Genomic DNA, 20,744 nt, shown 5'->3' on the forward strand with positions numbered 1-20,744 from the left:
ATTGTCGACCTCAGGGGGTTAAGAATGTGCATCACAGGGAAAGGGATTTGGCGATTCGGCCCGTAGTGAAGTTCTCTGGAACATGACGTACATCACCAGTAGGGGGCAGTCCTGTTTCTTTCTCAGTTATAGCGTGCACTTAAGCCAATAATGTGCAACGATGTGTTAACTTCTCTCTGGTGCATATTGACAGCAAGCGACCAAGCTCATAAACGTGTGAGAACCACATATTAAAGTGGAATATATTGTTTTTGAACAGCTCAAATAGAAATAAAATAATAATGATTCAGTTATTAACCCCCTGGGGTCTTTTCTTTATCAGTGCTAAAAAAAATTTTTTTTTAAATATGAATTTTTATCTTATATGCTTGTGTTATACATCAATCGATCCTGTTTAGTGTGTATTTTTCTCATTTTTCACTTTTCTCGTTTAGTGTATATTTACTCATAATAAAAACAAAGTGTTGTGCTTTTCGCCAAATAAAGAAAAATAAACATGATGCGAGTTCTGCCTACTCTCCGTCAGTGAAGTTAATTCTGAAACGCGTCCGAAAATGAACTGTAACTCAGCGAATACTCAGTCAATCAGGCATACAGACACACAGGCATGAAGCTTGAATTCTCTTCTTTTAAATGAAGTAATTTTTATAAAAAACAAATATTCACAGTTTATGTAATATGTATGTAAAGAGAGAGATGTCAGTCGTTCTCATCTCAGCTAATTAAAGTTTTAATGTGACTCCGCCCACGGAGACCGCGCTATACAAACGCAAATGTGAGGCGATTCATACAAACCTGTGAAACGCCCCCATCAGCTCGATAAGGCCGGTGACACACTGCCATCATGTTCTGTTGGACTGTGTGGGAATGTTACCTAGTCTAAGGTCTCGTGACCATTTGTTGTGTATACCATTTGGGGGGGGGGGGGGGGTACCATTATCTCAGTTGGGGGCAATTGCCTCTATTGTCTTTAGATGATTAGATTTAGTGGTTACCTCTAAGGCTGTGTGTATCTTTAGCACCTTTAAGGACAGCCCACTGAAAGGCCTATAAAGAAACCATTTAAAATATGTTAGCCAGACTGTCTTGGGAAGAACTGCAGCCGCGTCAACGCGAAGTCCTCAATAAAGAATAACTTTGTTTGAACGTGATCCCCAACGTCTCCTGGTCTCTTGCTTCGACAAAGAAAAAGTTTTCAACAATTTGGTGCCTGCGACCCGGATGGAGAAACTGAAACTCAAAGAATGAACTTTCCAGATGGAACCTTGAAACTTCAAGCTCAACAAAAGATCTGACAAAGATTGCCAGACTGAATCTTTCCAGCTTCCTCCAGATTGAAAAACTTCAAGCTCCAAAAAAGATCTCAAAGACTGAATTTTTCCAGAAGGAATCTTTCTCTACAAACGAAAGACTTGGTGAGTTTTAATCCATTCAAAGAACTTTTAAAGACCAGTACAAGTTTGATATCCTCTGCGCCGTTCAGAGAAGTAGCGTCTTTTTAGCGTAAAGTGCTAGTGTAGGCAGGGAAGATAATTTGTGAAATCCTTTGCTCTGGGCAAGGAAGGTTAACAATAGCTGATGTGTTAACAAGTGTACCCTCTGTGTAGACACTAGAGAGAAGTTTTAGTGTTTTTGATTGTGTGGTAACAAAGAAAACTCACAAAAAAATGTTTAGGAAAAATGCCAGACTGATCCCCACTACTAAAAAAGGTGGCCGTGCGGCTCCATTGTGGTCAGAAAGCAAATTTAAAACATTGTTGGGAGAGCAAATGGACTCTATAGTGACGAAGTCCGTCAGATTGGATTTGACAAAGAAATATGAGATTCATCCAGACAAAGCATGGTCAATGGAAGATTGTAAAAAGGTAATAGGAGCAAGTGTTCGCAAGAACAAGGTTAAAGCCATTATTTGTTGCCACCGAGAATTCGTTTTAGCAATAGCTACAGAACAGTCTAAACGCAACTCAGAGCTAGAGAAACAGAACAATGAGCTCCGTGCTAGAATATCTTCTTTGACTAAGAAATTACACCGCAACAAAGACGCAGAAAAAACTGATGAGGGAGAATTTAGTCAGCCGGATAACATTTATCCGGACTTAAAAGCTTTCTTTGAAACAGATGTAGCCATCCCATCAGTAATTGATAAGCCTGCAGATTCAGTGAAGGTCTGTGGGGCAAGGAGAAGATCTCAGGGAATTGAGGGAACTGAAAATGTTCCTGCCAACTCTTCTGTTGTCCAAATACAAGCTGTTGCCAAAGCGCTAGAACCTAAAGATATCGAGAGATTATCCCAGAGTTTACCCTCAGCACGCACAGATTTTTCTGAATTTAGAAGAGCATTGATCAGTAAAATGCGTCTTTACGACATGTCGTTGCCAGAAGTTACACAGCTGATGTCACAAATTCTAACTGAATCTGAATTCAACAGTTTTGAGTCTGCTGTTACGTCTGAACTACAACATGCCAGTAAAGGCGATTTGAGAGAAGGTGTTTTGAAAATCCTAAAGAATCTCTTAGGACCAAAAATAGATTGGTCGAAAGTTACTAGATGTGCACAAAAGAAAGGAGAGACTATAAGTGAATACACTGAAAGATTTTCTCAGGCAGCTGCCACGTACAGTGGAATAGTGGAGGATTCTGAAAGTGTACTAGATGATAGATGAGCTCTAATCCGTATTTGGGCAGATGGTCTTATAGCTGAATACAGATCAGCCTTGCCATTCCTACATGTTACGTGGGCTAACGGAACTCTCAGAAGTAACCTAGACAGGTTAGCTACATGGGAAAGGGATGCTGATGTTAAAACCCAAGTGAGAATAGCAGCAGCAACGTTTAACCCAACAAAACAAGACAATAGATGGACTAAAAAAGAAAGCACATGCCACTACTGTGGAAAATCAGGGCATTGGGAGAAAGAATGTAGGAAGAAGTTGCAAGATAATAAAAGAAATAGAATGCATAATTCTGCTCCCTCTCAGCCTGCCTACAATCCTGATGTAGTTCCGCCAATGTCCACTGAAACTTTAGGGCAGCTCGCTCAGGCTCTTCTAAGAGCACAAAAAGAACAGGAAAAAAACTAATTGTTGGGGCTGTGAGTAGCTACCTTTCCCCTGTAATCCATCATAATGACAAAAGAATTTTTGTGAAAGGTAGCATAAAAGAAAAAGAGATTGATTTTTTGCTTGATACAGGTGCAGAGATTACAATAATTCCTACAAAATTGGCTAAAGGTTTAGACATCCCGTACAAGAAAACCAAACTTTCTTTAACTGGCGTAATAGGTGAAGATTCTGTTTTGTATGAAACTCCGCCCATAGAGGTACAATTTGGCCCGAAAACTCTGACGACAATATTGCTATGTGCTCCATTGAATACAGGTGCAATTTTAGGCATGGATTTCCTGAGACAAGTACATCTAACTTTAGACATGTCCTCAGAATCTGCTAGCATTAAAATTTCCTCAGCACACGTTTCTACCAATAATGCAATCCCTCCAGAGTATGCTTTCTTACTGAATCATCCAATTTAGGCTAATGACAAGGATGATTGTGGTTTATTGACAGGTGTAGAACCAGTCAAACTGACAGGGACTCCACCCCCGGTTACCAAACAGTATCCGATCAGTAAGGAAGCCATACAGGGAATCAAACCTATTGTAGAAAAGTTGCTGACGCAAGGAGTGCTAGTTAAAACCAACAGTCCCTGTAACTCACCCATATGGCCAATCAAGAAATCCAATGGGACATGGAGACTTACCATAGACTACAGAGTAGCCAATAAAAACATTGATAAAATCACCCCGCTAGTGGCAGATCCATCTACAATTTGTAATGGCTTACCATTAGATTGTAAGATTTTTTCAGTAATTGATATGTCTCATGGATTCTTTTCCGTACCATTGCACTCTGACAGCCAGCCATGGTTAGCTTTCACAGTTGACCATGAACAATATCAGTGGACCCGATTGGCCCAGGGATTTCAAAACTCCCCGACCATATACCATCAGGCTGTCAGACGTGATTTGTGTGACCCAGAATGTCCAGTAAAACAGTCCACTATGATCCAATATGTCGATGATATTTTGATTGCCTCAACAGACCACGAGGTACATCAAACTGAATTGGCATCATTGTTGGACTATTTGCATAAAAAAGGACACAAATGCAGCTTTCACAAAGCTCAAATTGCTAAAAAGCAAGTCACATTTCTGGGTCAAACAACTGCTGCAGGAAATAGATCTATTACACAGGATCGAACGGCTTCAGTCAAAGCCATACCTCCGCCTACTACCATTAAAACACTACGCTCATTTTTAGGAACAGCAGGTTACTGTAGACCGTGGATTGAAGAATATGCCTCGATTGCTCAGCCTCTCTATGACTTGTTGAAAGGCCATGGTAAAGATTCAGATATTGTTTGTATGGAAGAACTTCACCTCAAAGCATTCAATGATTTGAAGAGAGCACTATGTCAAGCACCAGCATTAGGAATTGCCCAAGCTGATAGACCCTTTGTGCTTTATGTCCATGAACACTTGGGCTTTATGACTGCATGTCTAATGCAAGATCATGGGGGCAGTTTACGTCCAATTCATTACTATTCTGGTAAACTTGACATAGTAGCTCAAGGTATGGGACCATGCCTCAGAGCAGTACAGGCAGTTCATCTAGCGCTTCAGGCTTCATCAGTAATGGTGTTAGGTCAGACGGTAAATGTAAAATGCCCTCACGCAGTGTCCGCACTAATGAATCAAGCAAAAATCACTTCTGTCACTTCCTCTCGTTGGGGAAATTGGTTAACTACTCTCACAGCCCCGAACATTGTTTTACAGCGTGCACCAGTCACGAACCCCTCATCATGTATGATGTCTGCAATGACTGAAGTTGTGTTAGAGGATGAAGGCGAAATGACTCATGATTGTGTTACGCTTACATACGCAACGACAAGTGAAATAGCAGAAACTCCCATAGAAAATGCAGAATTTGAGTTGTTTGTTGATGGTTCAGCTCAAGTAATTGAAGGGAACAGACGAGCAGGTTATGCAGTAACGTCCACCACTGAGGTGGTAGCTTCAGGTCGTCTTCCAGATCATTTTTCAGCTCAGGCTGCAGAACTGGTAGCTTTAACTAGAGCATGCACACTAGCTTCAGGATCAGTTGCAAATATCTACACAGATTCCAGGTATGCTTTAGGGGTTATTCATGATTTTGGTGTCATTTGGCAAACCAGACAGTTTCTAACTTCTGCTGGATCCCCCATTAAGCATGCTGAATTAGTGAAAGATCTTATGTTTGCCATGAAACTTCCAAAGAAATTAGCGGTGATCAAAGTGAAAGCACATATCACAACTAACACTACAGAAGCTAAAGGTAATGCTCTTGCAGATGTAGCAGCTAAACAGGCTTGTTCCTATGTAACTGTACAAGTGTGTTCAGGTAGTACAGCACAGAAGACAATTCTGCCTCCTGAATCTATCATTGATTTGTACAAAGATGTTCCTCTATATGAAGCATGGACATGGTTAGACAAAGGAGCCACCGTTGATTCATCTGGCTGCTGGACCAAAGGGGAGAAGTATGTTGCTCCCGAATCACTGCTGCCATATTTGGCTCAACAAATACACAATTTGGGTCACAGTGGTCCAGCAACGATGAATCACAGGTTCTCAAATCAATGGTGCAATCCAAAATTCAGAAATGTAGCCACCGAAACAGCCAAGAGGTGTGTTACATGTCAGAAAAATAATGATGTACCAGCAGCCATTACACCAGCAGCACATACCCCAGCTCCACCAAGACCATTTCGTCACCTGCAAGTTGATTACATCTCGTTGCCTCATTGTAAGGGAAAAACTGACGTTTTGGTAATAATAGACAAATTCTCAAGATGGGTAGAAGCTTATCCAACAGGGCGTGCTACCGCTGCACATACTGCTAAATGTCTTGTCACTGATTTCATTTCCAGATGGGGATTACCAGATTGCATTGACTCAGATCAGGGTACGCACTTCACAGGACAGGTAGTTAAAGAAGTGTCTAAAATGTTGAAGATTAAGTGGAATCTTCACTGCCCCTACAGGCCACAAGCATCAGGACAGGTTGAAAGGGCAAACAGAACAATCAAAACCAGGCTAAGCAAAATGCATCAGGAAGGAGTGTCATGGGTGGAAGAACTGCCAGCTGTACTGTGTAGTATGAGAGCGTCATCTAACAGATCCGTAGGACTGAGCCCTCATGAGATTATTACAGGACGCCCAATGCAGATGCCAGGTGTGATTGATCTTAGAAATGCTGATGTTCACATTGCCTCAGATGCCCTGATCTCTTACTGTGAACACCTTACAAAGGCAGTACAGAGTGCCAGAGAGAGAGTTGAGTCATGTTGGCAGACTCCACCAGAGGGTGGACACACAATCATCCCAGGTCAGTGGGTCATAATAAAATCATTCAGACACAAGCCGTTAGAACCTAAGTGGCATGGACCACATCAAGTAATGTTGATTACAGCAGCTGCAGTGTTGTGCCAGGGAAAGAAAACATGGACTCATGTGTCACATTGCAAAGTGGTTCCTCCCCCTACAGGGATAGGATAGGACACATGGACCAGTGAGGAGCCCAGGAAGAACTGGAAGCAACAGGCTTTCGGGGGCCAACCTTGCGGTGAAGATTCCCTTATAGGCCCTTCCCAACCATAGTCCATCCTCACCTCACTGTTCCTTTTAGGTGTCTCATGAATTAAGAAATAGGGAAAGAAGGAACCACAAGTAGTAGACTCAGATTGAACAGAGGATACAACCCTAATGTTTGAAGTTTTTACAATGAATACTGGTCTGTTGCAGTTGTTTTTTTTTTTTTCTTTTTTTTTTTTTTTCTTTCTTAACTCTGTGCAGATACCACTTGACGGTTATCCTGAGAATCATATGCACTGACCTACACACCTGCACATGAAGACCCAACCTCCGGAAAACAACTAGACCAACTGCAGAGACTACAACCAACACAGAAGAAAAAAAAATACACAACGCAGAAATTAATCTACGGGAACTTCAGTCATCCAGCAACATGATCAAGATTGCCTTAATACTAACCATCATGGACATAGCGCAAAGTGTAGACCCCAGAAACAACATATTCTTAGAGCTGATGAATATGTCAAGAAATGCCTTGTTTGCTGGAAAGAACGTTTGCATGCCACATGCACCTTCAGTAGGAGCCGGAATCCCTTGGGTTGCACACCCTATCTCCAAATGTGACACGTGTACATTATTCGATCATCATACCAGTGGATTATTCAACAAGGATACATGTCACAAGGTAGCCATTCCTCCAGTTTCTCAGTGTTGCATTCCTGGACTACCATCCTGCAACCTAACTTCAGCTACTCCCATCATGACAGATCTACTCCTGCCAATGATGTTCCACTGGTGCATAGAAAATTATGCTCCAGCATCGACTCCACTGGGTGAAATTCCTCGTGAACGTTGCAGTTTTGTGATTGAAAGAGGAACAGATGATTCCCATGTGTACGTCACTACTACAGAAATGAAACAGGAAAATGATTTAAACGAGTGTCTCTCCAGGAACCCATCCCTACCAAAACTTTTTGCAATAAATCAGTTGTGTATGATTCCTCCACCAACTGGCACTTTTTGGTTATGTGGAGCTTCTGTCTACAGCATCCTACCCAGCCAATTCAATGGCAGGTGCACCCTGGTGTATGTTCTGCCAGCTATCAGAAAAAACACATACTCCACTCCAAGCTCTCCACAGTTACATGATTCAGCTCCTTCTACCAACACAGATGGCTGCATTCCAGGACTCACTTGTGTTCAAACGTGGTGGTCAAGAACTCTTGGAGCCTTAATCCCATCGTACGGTGTTATGCAGGCTCTCGATCAAGTCAGAAGCCTGTCGGATTCTGTACAGAAATTGGCCAATGATATGGCTTTGGCCCTGGGCAACATCACGAACACTCTCGCTTCGCACAAGATAATGATCTTACAGAACAGAGTAGCCTTGGATTACATTCTTGCAACGCAAGGGGGAGCTTGCACCATTATCGGCCCTGAGTGCTGCACCGGGTTAATGGATCCAACAGAGAACTTGAACAAAATCCAACAAGACATTCTTGATCTTTCAACAAAATTACACCAGATGACTGGAGACAATTCTTCATGGTTCGGAAACTTGATTGGTAAACCCTGGCTGTGGATTAAAGAAATAGCAATTTTGCTGTTATTTCTCCTATTGGCGTTCTACGTATGCGTCCACAGTATCAAGTGTTTCATTCAACAAATGACTCACACCTCGCACGAGAAAATAACTGGTCCAACCATAAAAGAATATTACTCGTAAGATTTCACGGACCCTAAGTGCATGTTTGTTTCTGTGTCAACATGCAATTACAGATGAACAACACAGAGCAAGTTATATGTGCCTGTAACTTACACAAGTTACAAGAATGAACATATGCGATGTGCCTGTAACTTTTTCAAGTTACAAGAATTGAACTTTTAAGTGTTTAAATTTGTATTTTGTGAGAGTTATTTTAAGAACTCTCAAAGAGGGGACTGAAGGGTTAAAATTTAAGAATATGTTTAAGATCTGCTGATCTTACTTCCTTACATAACATCACATGAAAAACTAAGGTGAATTACACTGTATTGGGCATTCAAGGTGAACATGATGGCATCAATTTACTGATCAGAAGTCAGCTTTAAGTCAGCTGTCTAAACGTTGTAATAGTCAGGGGTTTTGTTAGTCTTTGATTTTCCAACTAAGAGTTGGACTGTGTGGGAATGTTACCTAGTCTAAGGTCTCGTGACCATTTGTTGTGTATACCATTTGGGGGGGGGGGGGGGGGGTACCATTATCTCAGTTGGGGGCAATTGCCTCTATTGTCTTTAGATGATTAGATTTAGTGGTTACCTCTAAGGCTGTGTGTATGTTTAGCACCTTTAAGGACAGCCCACTGAAAGGCCTATAAAGAAACCATTTAAAGTATGTTAGCCAGACTGTCTTGGGAAGAACTGCTTCGACGAAGAAAAAGTTTTCAACAATTGCATTTTAATGTGTGTCTTTGCCACAGACATGACCTGTTCAGACATGTTATGCTTTTTATTCTAAATCACTCACTAATTTATTTTATACAGTTTTAGTAGCAGAAACCTCCACCAAATAATTCTGATATTTTAATAATTTTGTTTGTTCATTGGACACTTAAAAGTACTAGTAATCTGTATTATATTTTTTCCAGGGATTAAAAACAAATAATAATAATAATAATAATAAAATAATAATAATAATAATATTCCACCGGTTCACTCCGAGCAGAATCAGTCGCTTATTTTAATGTTTCTGTTCCTGCATTTCTTATTAATATTCCGAATCCGGTTTGAATGGAAAAAAATCCAGATTAATGGCATTATTTTGTTTTACTTTTTTTGTAGCGTAGTTTATATTAATAATAATATCTAGGCTATAATACTACTACTAATAATAATATAATAATAATAATAATTTGTTACATTTATATAGCGCTTTTTCTGAGACCTCAAAGCGCTTTACATAGAAGGGGGGAATCTCCTCAACCACCACCAATGTGCAGCATCCACTTGGATGATGCGACGGCAGCCATATTGCGCCAGAACGCCCACCACACACCAGCTTACTGGTGGAGAGGAGTCAGAGTGATGAAGCCAATCAGTATATGAGGAGGATTAGGAGGCCAAGGGGCAAATTTGACAAGGACACCGGGGTTACACCCCTACTCTTTTTCGAAGGACATCCTGGGATTTTTAATGACCACAGAGAGTCAGGACCTCGGTTTAACATCTCATCCGAAGGACGGTGCTCTTTTGGAAGTATAGTGTCCCCGTCACTATACTGGGGCATTAGGACCCACACAGACCACAGGGTGAGCACCCCCTGCTGGCCTCACTAACACCTCTTCCAGCAGCAACCTGGTTTTCCCAGAAGGTCTCCCATCCAGGTACTAACCAGGCTCAGCCCTGCTTAGCTTCAGTGGGCAACCAGTCTGACTTTGTCAGTTGTTGTACGTGTAATGGTTGCCTCTGTGATTCCCCTGGTTTTGTTCCTTTGATCTTTGAGTTCTGTGTTCCTTGTTTCTTGTTACTTTATTAAATAACCCTGCGTTTAGATCCTCGTCTTCGCCTGTCTTCCTCAGTATCGTTACAGAACGACTGACCAAGTAACAAGTGAAACACAAGGGCTATAAATACACAGGGGCAAACAAGCTTAACTAGGAAATGAGGAAACAAGATACACCTAGGGAGACTAATCAAGATGAAAAACTACATAGGACTACAAGACTTAGCACAAGACAGGAAATGACAAAAGAACACATTAAACAAGTGGAACACAAGACAGGAATCATGACGGCAATGGCATATAAAGAACCTTTTTTCCATATCCACTTCAGTTTCTCTGCTTGCACTCAGTAACATTTGTGTGGTCCAAGTAGCTTTGCATAAAAATCATGATTGATCATGTTGTTTTAATAGCTTTACTTGTAATTAATGAAATAATAGTTATTTTCCTGAATTTTATTCCATTTTCATTATACTTTATGAATTCACAGTGACAGTTTCATGTGAGAGTCACGTATGATCTTACCCCAGTATCTCCAGTTTACAGTGAGGATTCGCCAGTCCAGCAGAGAACAGCTTCACTCCTGAGTCTTTTAGTTTATTCTTAGACAGATCCAGATATCTCAGGTGTGAGGGGTTTGATCTCAGAACTGAAGCCAGAGCAGCACAACCTTCATCTGTCACACCACACTTCATCAACCTGTAGAGAACAATGACACACTCTTCACTCTCTCAGATCAAAACAGAAATCTTTGCTTTTCTTAATTGTGTTTATAATTTTTGCAATATCTCTTTTTTTAACAATTAATTCAATATATCAGTAAATTTAACTGTTAAATCTAAAATATTATGGGCCCTATCTTGCACCCAGCGCAACTGACTTTGTACACCGACGCATGTATCATTCCTATTTTGCACCCGCGCACACCGGACTTTTCCCTCCACAGACGCACGTCGGTAAACTAGGAAATACACTTGCACTCCCCAGGGCGGTTCAGCGCAAAGAGGAGGCGTGTTCCGGTGCAAACGTTCCCTGATGCTATTTTGCAGGTTTAGAAAACAAATCCGGCACTGACCAGGAAAAACCTAGTTTAAAGTCAGTGGCGTGTTGCGCATGTTATTCATATGCTATTTTAAGGGCGCATGCATGGCCATAATCAATGTAGCGTTAGCGTGTGAACAACGGACATACACTTTGATTCTCTCATCTACACAGAAGCAGCAGTTTTCATTTTTGAAAATCATACATTATTACAATAGATAGATAGATAGATACACAATTTATTATAAAAGCATACATCTAGCTTACACATTTGCCCAAATTATCATACGCCTGTTTACCGAAGTTAATTTGGGTGGGTTTCTCCATCCCCAGTGTAACTTCTCTGTGTTTTACGGCCCTGGCGAGAACGTCGGTCTCCTCGGCTGTGAACCGCTCCTGGCGTGCGTCTGGCAAATCCGCCGTTACAATAGCAATACGCCATGAAGCGCGTCTGCTCTTAAAGGGAATGTGAGATGTCGCTCTGATTGGTTTATTTCACGTTACGCCCAAACCACACCTATGAATAATGAAGCTACTTCAGACCAACCCATTTTAGATTTGCGTCGGGCGCAAGAGTCATTTATCCCGCCGGTATAATAGCAACAGCAACCGAGATCCGCCCACAAAGTTACTTGCATTTCACGCTTGATACTTGCGTTTCAGATCATTAAAATCATTGTGCTTTTGTAAAATAAAGAAAATAAACAGGGTGTGCTTTCTGCCCCCCGTCGCGGTGAACTTTTTTTTTCTTGAGCACGTCTATAAACTGAAACAAAACTCAGCGAATACTTGTCACACATTTATGAGCCATATATCTTTATAATCATTTAAGTGTGTACTTTTAAATGATCAGATTCAAACTGAAAACAAATATTCTCTGTTTAAGCAATTTGTATAAAACCAACAAGATGTCCAGCTTCTCACGCGCTTGCTAATTATTTTTAAATAGACCACACCCACACGCGCAAAAGATATTCACATGCAAATCTCCACATGGAACGCGAACGCGCTCATTACCTCAAAAACAAAGCACGAAAAAATTTCACAAGTCTCTGCTTTTCGTCGAGTTTGAAAGACGTGCCGTGAGCTTACATTGGCTTTACATCAGAAAAAGAAGAACACGATTTTGAAGATAAGACAGATGTAAGGTAAGAAATTCTTACTTATTAGTTTATGTTATTGTTGCATAAACTTCACATTGCAGTTGAAATGTTGCTAGATATATGGTGAATATTATAATATTTGGACCCGTGTTTACTGTTACTGTGTTTATGGATATCTGCTCAAACGTAGATATGTATAATATGGTAACCATAATGTTTCATATTTTGGAGCGAACTCTGGTTTTGAATGTATCATATTTGGAGCGCGATCGCGTTTGAATGTATCATATTTGGAGCGCGATCGCGTTTGAAAAGCAAAATTCACCAAACAAAGGCTTCATGTTTTTACTATTATATCATTTCATATCATCATAATGATGAGATAATATCATCATATGCAGCACTGTGCATAGCCTACTGCTTACAATGCACAACAAACCTGGTGTTCATTATATTATATATTGTTGGAAACATTTGTGTGTGTGTCTATTCTGTGAATTTTAAAAAGCAATTTTAACCAGAAAAATCGAAAATTTATTCCCAATAAATTTTAGAACTATATTCCCTATTTCTCTTGATATCAGTATGTTCACTTTTTTTTTCTTTCAGGGACCAGATGCCACTGACATGAGTCTCTGTACATGAACATGGTAAAGTGAAAATCAAACCCCTTGGAAATGAAAGGTATGTACAATGTTTTTAGGAATGGCACAAATGTCTCTGTCTTTGGATTATTGTTTTCAATAGTGTGATTTTTTTTTTTTTTTGTCATTTGTTGTGTATATTTGGATTATGTTGTGTTGTAAATAAATCCAAACAATCAAAAAGCCATTCTTTTTTAAATCTCCACATTCTTTGTGCAAGGTTGCTCAGAATGATAGGGCCTGATAGCTCCTAAAATAGGGCCATTAGGGAAAGTCTTTGTCTTTCTCAGGTGTGAAAAGCTTGCATATTAATGAGGTGATCCGCCCCTTCGCATATTGCTTTTTCATACAAAACACGTCTTAGAAATTTTAAATCAATATATTGTCTTCTCTGAATGAGCAGTCAGGATGCTTTTCACATAGTTTTGGAGCAAATATTCTAAGCTACGTGATACAATTTTCAAAAGTCTTGTGAAGAAATAATCAGTATGGGTTTCATGGCCTTATTTCAGTGACAATTTTTTTTTTTTTGTATTTTCACAAACCACGCATAAATGTCATTATCTCAAAACTACAAACTTTTACATACATGCTGCTGATATATTATTGTAGCAGAGTTTGTGCTGAATACAGTGTAATCAGACTTTAGCCATGAAAATGTCACAAGTAACAGAAATAACCACAAATGGCAGAGCATGTCAGAACACCTCCAGGCCCAGAAAACAGCCCAGACCCCAGAGGGTTAAACCATCAATTTATAATGTTTAAGTAATAAATGTTATAATGTTTAACCCTCTGGGGTCTAAGGTGTTTTTGGGGTCCTTGAGATGTTCTGACATGCCCTGACATTTGTGCTTTTTTCAGCTGCTTATAAACATATTAATGTCAAAGGTATAATTACACACTACTTAGCACAAACAGGGCTACCATAATATGTGAGCAACATGTATGTACATGTTTGTATTTTTGAGAAAATAATGTTTATGCATGGTTATTGAAAAAACTAAAAATGAAAGTTTCTGAAATAAGGCCACAAAACACATACTAAATATGTGTCCACAAGACTTCTGAATAATGCATGTTGTCGCCTAGAGTTTTTTCTTCAAAATGATGTGAAAATCATCCTGCCTAATCATTAACATAAAACAATACATTCATTTAAATTTTGTAAGACACTTTTTGTTTGGAAAGGCAATATGCGGGGGGGGGGGGGCGTAAACGATCCAACACCATCATGAATAATTATTATACCATGGTCTGGGTGAATACTCGATTCTGATTGGCTGCAGGGTGTCCATTAAAAAGTGATAGTGGACACCTAAATAAACCATCAGGCGTAACCAGGGTAACCAAGTTATTGTTTGTAACTTGTAACTTTAGATTTCGATTGTAAAACTAATTAAAATATAAACTAATGTTTTAAAAAATGTTATTTGGCAAGTGACCATGGTATAAGCGGGTTAATGCCCTTCGAGGTGTCCATTGTCAGGTATTAATGGACTTCGGCCCCAGGGGTGAGGTCGGCAATCGCGCCGGCGTGATTTGCTCGCTTTTTTTCTTATCAGTTCAAACGAGACTCCAAATACTCTGTTGACTTTGATTTTACAAACATGTTTCATACAGCAATCGATCCTGTTAAGTGTGTATTATTTTTGTGTATACTCACAATAAAAACAAAGTGTTGTGCTTTTTGCCAAATAAAGAAAAATAAACATTATGTGAGTTCTGCTTTCTCTCTGTCAGTGAAGTCAATTCTGAAACGCGTCCGAAAATGAACAATAACTCAGCGAATACTCAGTCAAACAGGCATACAGACACACAGGCATGAAGGTTGAATTCTCTTCTTTTAAATGAAGTAATTTATATAAAAAAAACTGTATTCTCAGTTTATGTAATATGTATGAAAAGAGAGAGATGTCAGTCGTTCTCATCTCAGCTCATTATTTTTAATATGACCCCGCCCACGGAAAGCGCGCACTATTCAAACGCAAATGACTGAGGCAATCCATGCAAACTGTGAACACCCCCATATCAGCTCGAGAAAACACATCAAGTTTATTCAGATCATTGTACTTGTTTACACCGTCTCGCAGCGCTGTGAGGAATAATACTATCGTAATAATAATAATGGAAAATGTACCTCAGAAGTGCTGATATTTCGAGAAGCAACGGATCATGAGCTATGGAATACTGTAGTAAGTTTTTTTTTCATTCTCAAGTGAATCGCGTTTCTGTGTGAGAATGAATGAACGGCAGGGATGCGCGCTGTTTACCACAACTCGCAAAAAGACGGTTTAAATTTGAATCGCGTTTCTGTGTGTGAATGAATTATCCACTTTTAGCAAACTGTATTGCTATACTGAGATGAGTAAAAATCGACTGAAAAATGTTGAAATAAAATGTATTTGTATAAGCAACATTATGCAAATTAACATTTATATTTCTTATAATAAAAACGAAATACCTATGTTACAGACATATGAAAGACAACATTCCGTGTTTTGTATAGATCAGTGGTTCTCAACTCCAGTCCTCGGGACCCGTTGCTCTGCACATTTTGTATGTCTCTCTTATCTGACACACTCAGTTCAGTTCATGGAGTCTCTCTTAACGAGCTGATGATCTGATTCAGGTGTGTTAAATAAGGGAGACATACAAAATGTGCAGAGCAGCGGGTCCCAAGGACTGGAGTTGAGAACCACTGGTATAGATTATACATTTTTACTGTAAAATATCTGCCACCTCAAATAGGCTTTTGTTTGCCAATTTTTGCTCATATGTTAAATATAGTATGTTTTGTCAAAAATAAAGTCATCAAATAATATGTTATTATGTGTTTGTTCCAATGTATAGGCTATATTCAAGTAATGAATCCTTAACTTTGAAATATGAAACATTTTATATGATAAAATGTATACTTTAGTTTTTACAAAGAAAGATTACACTTGAATTGTTGATGTAATTGTAACCTTTTTAATACAAAAATATAAATATAAATATAAATAAGCCTTTTCTTTAAATCATTTTTATTGTGTTTTATTAGTGACAAATTTGGGGAGAGGATACATATTCCATAACTGAAAATACAGTATGAGAATTAACTGCACAATTACTAGACATGTTTTCCTTGGATATTATACAATTTGTGAAAAAAAAAAAAATTTAGATGCTTCCAACTGTGAACCAATTTGGTAGAATATATATATATATATATATATATATATTGCTCTTGGATTCTTTCTTGTGGCTCAGTGACACAACTGAATGAATGGCTCATTAAGTATGCGGGCCCCATTGTCTCCTCAGGTGTGAACTACTCAATATGCATGACGGTGTTGGGTCGTTGACGCCCACTCGCATATTGCCTTTCCAAACAGAAAGTGTCTTGCAAAATTTAAATCAATGTATTGTTTTATGTGAATGATTAGGAAGGATGATTTTCAGACCATTTTGAAGAAAAAACTCTAGGCGACAAAATGCATTATTCAGAAGTCTTATGGACACATATTTAGTATGTGTTCCGTGGCCTTATTTCAGAAACTTTCATTTTTATTTTTTTCAATAACCATGCATAAACATGATTCTCTCAAAAACACAAACATGTACATACATGTTGCTCACATATTATGGTAGCCCTGTTTGTGCTTAATAGAGTGTAATTATACCTTTGCCATTAATATGTTTATAAGCAACTGAAAAAAGCACAAATGTCAGGGCATGTCAGAACATCTCAAGGACCCCAAAAACACCTTATACCCCAGAGGGTTAAAAAGTGATGCTTGTTTTCAGTGTTACTTACCACGCTGATCTAGTTGCTGTAAGCACAGGCATCAGCTTCTGAAGAACTTCATCTCCAGTGTTTTGTGTGACACTAATTGAAAATAAAAAATAAGTTAATTATTCATACTAATAATAATAATAATAATAATAATAATAATTCATATCACAAGTAAATTGTGGGAAGAAAGAAAAAATATATTTTTGTACCTGCATCAGCAAATTATTCATAGAAATTAAGCACACAAGTTTGTTTGCTTGTTACTTGTTTATTTACCTACCTACTTGTTTATTTAATAATTTACTTAGTTTTATTGTCACAGGAAATTATGCACACAAAATGTGAATCTTTGTTCATCATTTTGCCAGCAACTGGTGATAAAGAAAAATGATGATGAGACATTAATCTAATTTATTTTCTTAATACTTCTCTTGTGGCCCCTAGTGAAAAAATGTGTATTTTCATGAATCAAGAAGTGTTTTGTGTTCAACAAGTTGTCTTTGAAATGAGCAGTAAGATAATCTAATATTTTATCCTCACAGCGTGTCAGTTATGCGGTGATGCGCTATAAAATTATTGCAGGGCAAATAAACTGTAATATTAATGATAAAAGTAACCTAATAATAATAACAACAACAGTTATGTAATATGCCCTGTGTGCCCGTCCGCTACGCCAATGTGAAGAGCTAAACGCCACCAGGAACGGCATCAAGGCCATTAACTTTTATCAAGTTTACTTTGGCATCCGCGTGACGTGATTCTCATCATCAGGAGGATCCGCTTGCAGCCCAATTTTAGGCCCAACTTGATGACGTGGCAGTCGAGATATGCAGCCTTACTAGGACACACACAGTTTGAGAAACTCCCACAAATGATGTACAATATCCCAGAAATCAATCTGTGTCCCGTGATTTATACACCTCTGATCTCTTAGTGTCTCTTTGTTCATAATGTTTTAGACTGTAATGATTGCACTCAGTGTTACTTACTGATCATTTCTATCTCCAATTAAGCTGTTCAGGTTAAACACCTGCAGTGTCTCCTCTGAGGACAACAACACAAACACTAAAGCTGACCACTGAGATGAGGAGAGTTTCACATCACGTAATCCTCTGCTCATATGAGGTTCAGCTTCGTTCACTAGAGAAAGATCACCCAGTTCATTCAGACAGTGAAACAGATTGATGTATTTATCTGGAGATGGATTCTCACTGATCTTTTCTTTAATATAGTCAACTGTTCTCTTATTGTTGTGAGAGCGGTTTGCTGTCTGTGTCTTTAGTTCTTGTAAGAGACTCTGATTAGACTCCACTGACAGACCCAGAAGGAAACGAAGGAAAAGGTCCAGATGCCCATTTTTACTGTGTAAAGCCTCATCCACAGCTCTCTGATGGAGATCAGATAGGGAAACTTTGTCTCCATTAGTTGGTTTGGTAATCTGGTCAAACACATTGATGTTATTGTTGATAAAGGAGAGATGCACATATAGAGCTGCTAGATGCTCCTGAATGCTCAGATGAACAAAGCAGAAGACTTTCCCCTGACACAAGCCCAACTCCTCTCTGAAGATCTGAGTGCACAATCCTGAGTAAACTGATGCTTCTGTCTCATCAATGCCACACTCGCTCAGGTCTTCCTCATAGAAGATCAGAATGCCTTTCACAAGCTGCCGATAAGCCAGTCTCCCCAGTTTGACAATCATGTCTTCATCTTTCACTTTCTTCTCATAGTCCTTCTCATGTTTGATGTTGGTCTGAATGATCAGGAAGTGTGTGTACATCTGAGTGAGAGTCTTGGGAATCTCTCCTCTCTCTGCTTCACTCAACATCTCCTCTAGAACAGTGGCTGAGATCCAGCAGAACACTGGGATGTGGCACATAATAAAGAGGCTCCTTGAGGACTTCAGGTGTGAGATGATCTTGTCGGCCAGACTCTGATCACTGATTCTCTTCCTGAAGTATTCCTTCTTCTGTGTGTCACTGAAGCCTCGTACCTCTGTCACTCGATGGACACACTCAGAGGGGACGAGATCCGCTGCTGCTGGTCTGGAGGTGATCCAGATGAGAGCAGAGGGAAGCAGATTCCCCACAATGAGGTTCGTCAGCAGCTCGTCCACTGAGGCTGATTCAGTCACATCACACAACCTCACATCGCTCTGAAAATCCAGAGTCAGACGACACTCATCCAGACCATCAAAGATGAACAACACTTTATACTCATCACTGGATATTTCCATTTCTTTTGTTTCAGGGAAAAAGCGATGAAGAAGATCTGAAAGACTGAGTGTTTTGTCCTTCATCAAGTTGAGCTCTCTGAAAGCAAGTGGAAATATGAGCTGGACGTCCTGATTCTCTTTCCCTTCAGCCCAGTCCAGGATGAGCTTCTGCACAGAGACTGTTTTCCCAATGCCAGCGACTCCCTTTGTCAGCACAGTTCTGATGGGTTTGTCTTGTCCAGGTAAAAGTCTAAAGATGTCACTGCATTTGATCGGTGTGTCCTCTGTTTCTGCTCTCCTGGACTGTGTCTCAATCTGTCTCACCTCATGCTCATTATTGATCTCTCCACTTTCACTCTCTGTGATGTAGAGCTCTGTGTAGATCTCGTTCAGGAGTGTTGGGTTTCCCTGCTTTGATATTCCCTCATACAAACACTCAAACCGCTTTCTCAGATTTGATCTCAATGTGTTGAGGACTTCTGCAGGTTTAGAGTCATGGCTGTAAGATTAAAATACCACATTATTACACAAGTCAGAGAAGTAAATAGCCATAAATTACAAAACTATTTATGGGACACAGAACATCATTAGGTTTCTGAAATGTGTTAATCATTAATTATGTGTTTGAGTGATTTGTGATGTGAATTGCAGCACCTAAAATTAACAACAACAAAAAAGTCCTACATTTTACCTGAAACCAGGATACATGCTTTCATTAAAGTCTTGTGGTTGAATCACAGGCTTGTACACAGTTTTGTTTTTAACTGGTCTGGATGGAAGGTTTGACCTTAAATCAGAATCAAGAGGGTAAAGAATCAGACACACTGATATTGATGCAATTGTGTCATTAACTGAGTAACAGACCAACAGCTTTTACAGTGTGTGAATGTATTAATAATACAATACATAGAGCTTTACACAAGAGCACAATGATAATCATTAATAGACTGAAACTTACAGGATTTGAACTTAGAATGATTCGGTTCCAATCTAGATCATTAAACTGCTGTATATTAATAACAATTTCATAAAAAATCTAATACTATAAGAATAACTTTTATAGAAATGATATACCTGAGTTCAGGAGGCCGTTTGTCTCCACTCTTAAACTTTATTGGGTCATCCATAGAGCGGTTACTCTTCATAGACACACAGCTGGACTCTGGGTTTGAGCTCTTCTGCTGGACTGAACTGGTTTTAAAACGAATCAAAATAAAAAGTATTCAGACTTATTAATTGTTGTGCACTTTTACTGGAATCTTCTGTCTGTCCTAATCTTCTGTTAGGAAAGACCAGGGAGTATTGTGACACTTTTGTTTTAACGTCTGTAACTCAGTGGTGTTTTGCAGTGTTTCAAACTTTGATTACAATTATTTTGAGAAATTAACTCTCTGTTTTGCAAAATGTTAAACATAATTTTTTTTTATTAAAGCGACCGATAATATTAGGAATTATGAATTCAAAACAAACAAATTGAAATAAACTATAGAATTACAGAATGTTGAACATCAACCACGGTCACATGACTCTTCTCAAAGGCACAATGTAGGACGAAGACTCAACCGACTAAAGAGACCAATGTTTAGCTGACCTTTAAAGATAAAGCACCTTACTGTACTCTAGTAACGGTACTATTGCTGTGAAACATCACTGTTCTGACCAGACACCGTGAAGCTTTCAACAAATCTGAACCAGCGGTTAGAAAAATCAACTAAATGTTACACCTACTCCACTATATAAAGGTGGAAAAAATCTCAGCTTACACTTGATGTAATTGCTAGTATTAAGGCCCATTCACACCAAGAATGATAACTATAAAGATAACTATAACGATAACTATAACTGCAGTTTCAA

General features: G+C 39.1%; 1 protein-coding gene across 1 annotated transcript in view; it reads right to left on the reverse strand.

The window, feature by feature from the left end:
- The window catches only part of LOC307172575 (NLR family CARD domain-containing protein 3-like), an 81,625-nt gene that overhangs the window by 49,756 nt on the left and 11,125 nt on the right, over positions 1-20,744 (reverse strand). The window contains exons 4-8 of the mRNA XM_079895078.1: positions 19,965-20,081; positions 19,582-19,677; positions 17,665-19,389; positions 16,697-16,768; positions 10,635-10,808 (exon numbers count right to left, since the gene is read on the reverse strand). Coding sequence (XP_079751204.1) covers positions 10,635-10,808; positions 16,697-16,768; positions 17,665-19,389; positions 19,582-19,677; positions 19,965-20,081 — 2,184 coding nt within the window. The remainder of the gene's footprint in view (positions 1-10,634; positions 10,809-16,696; positions 16,769-17,664; positions 19,390-19,581; positions 19,678-19,964; positions 20,082-20,744) is intronic.

Source organism: Squalius cephalus (genome assembly GCF_949319135.1).
Source record: "Squalius cephalus genome assembly, chromosome: 15".
Lineage (NCBI taxonomy): Eukaryota > Metazoa > Chordata > Actinopteri > Cypriniformes > Leuciscidae > Squalius > Squalius cephalus.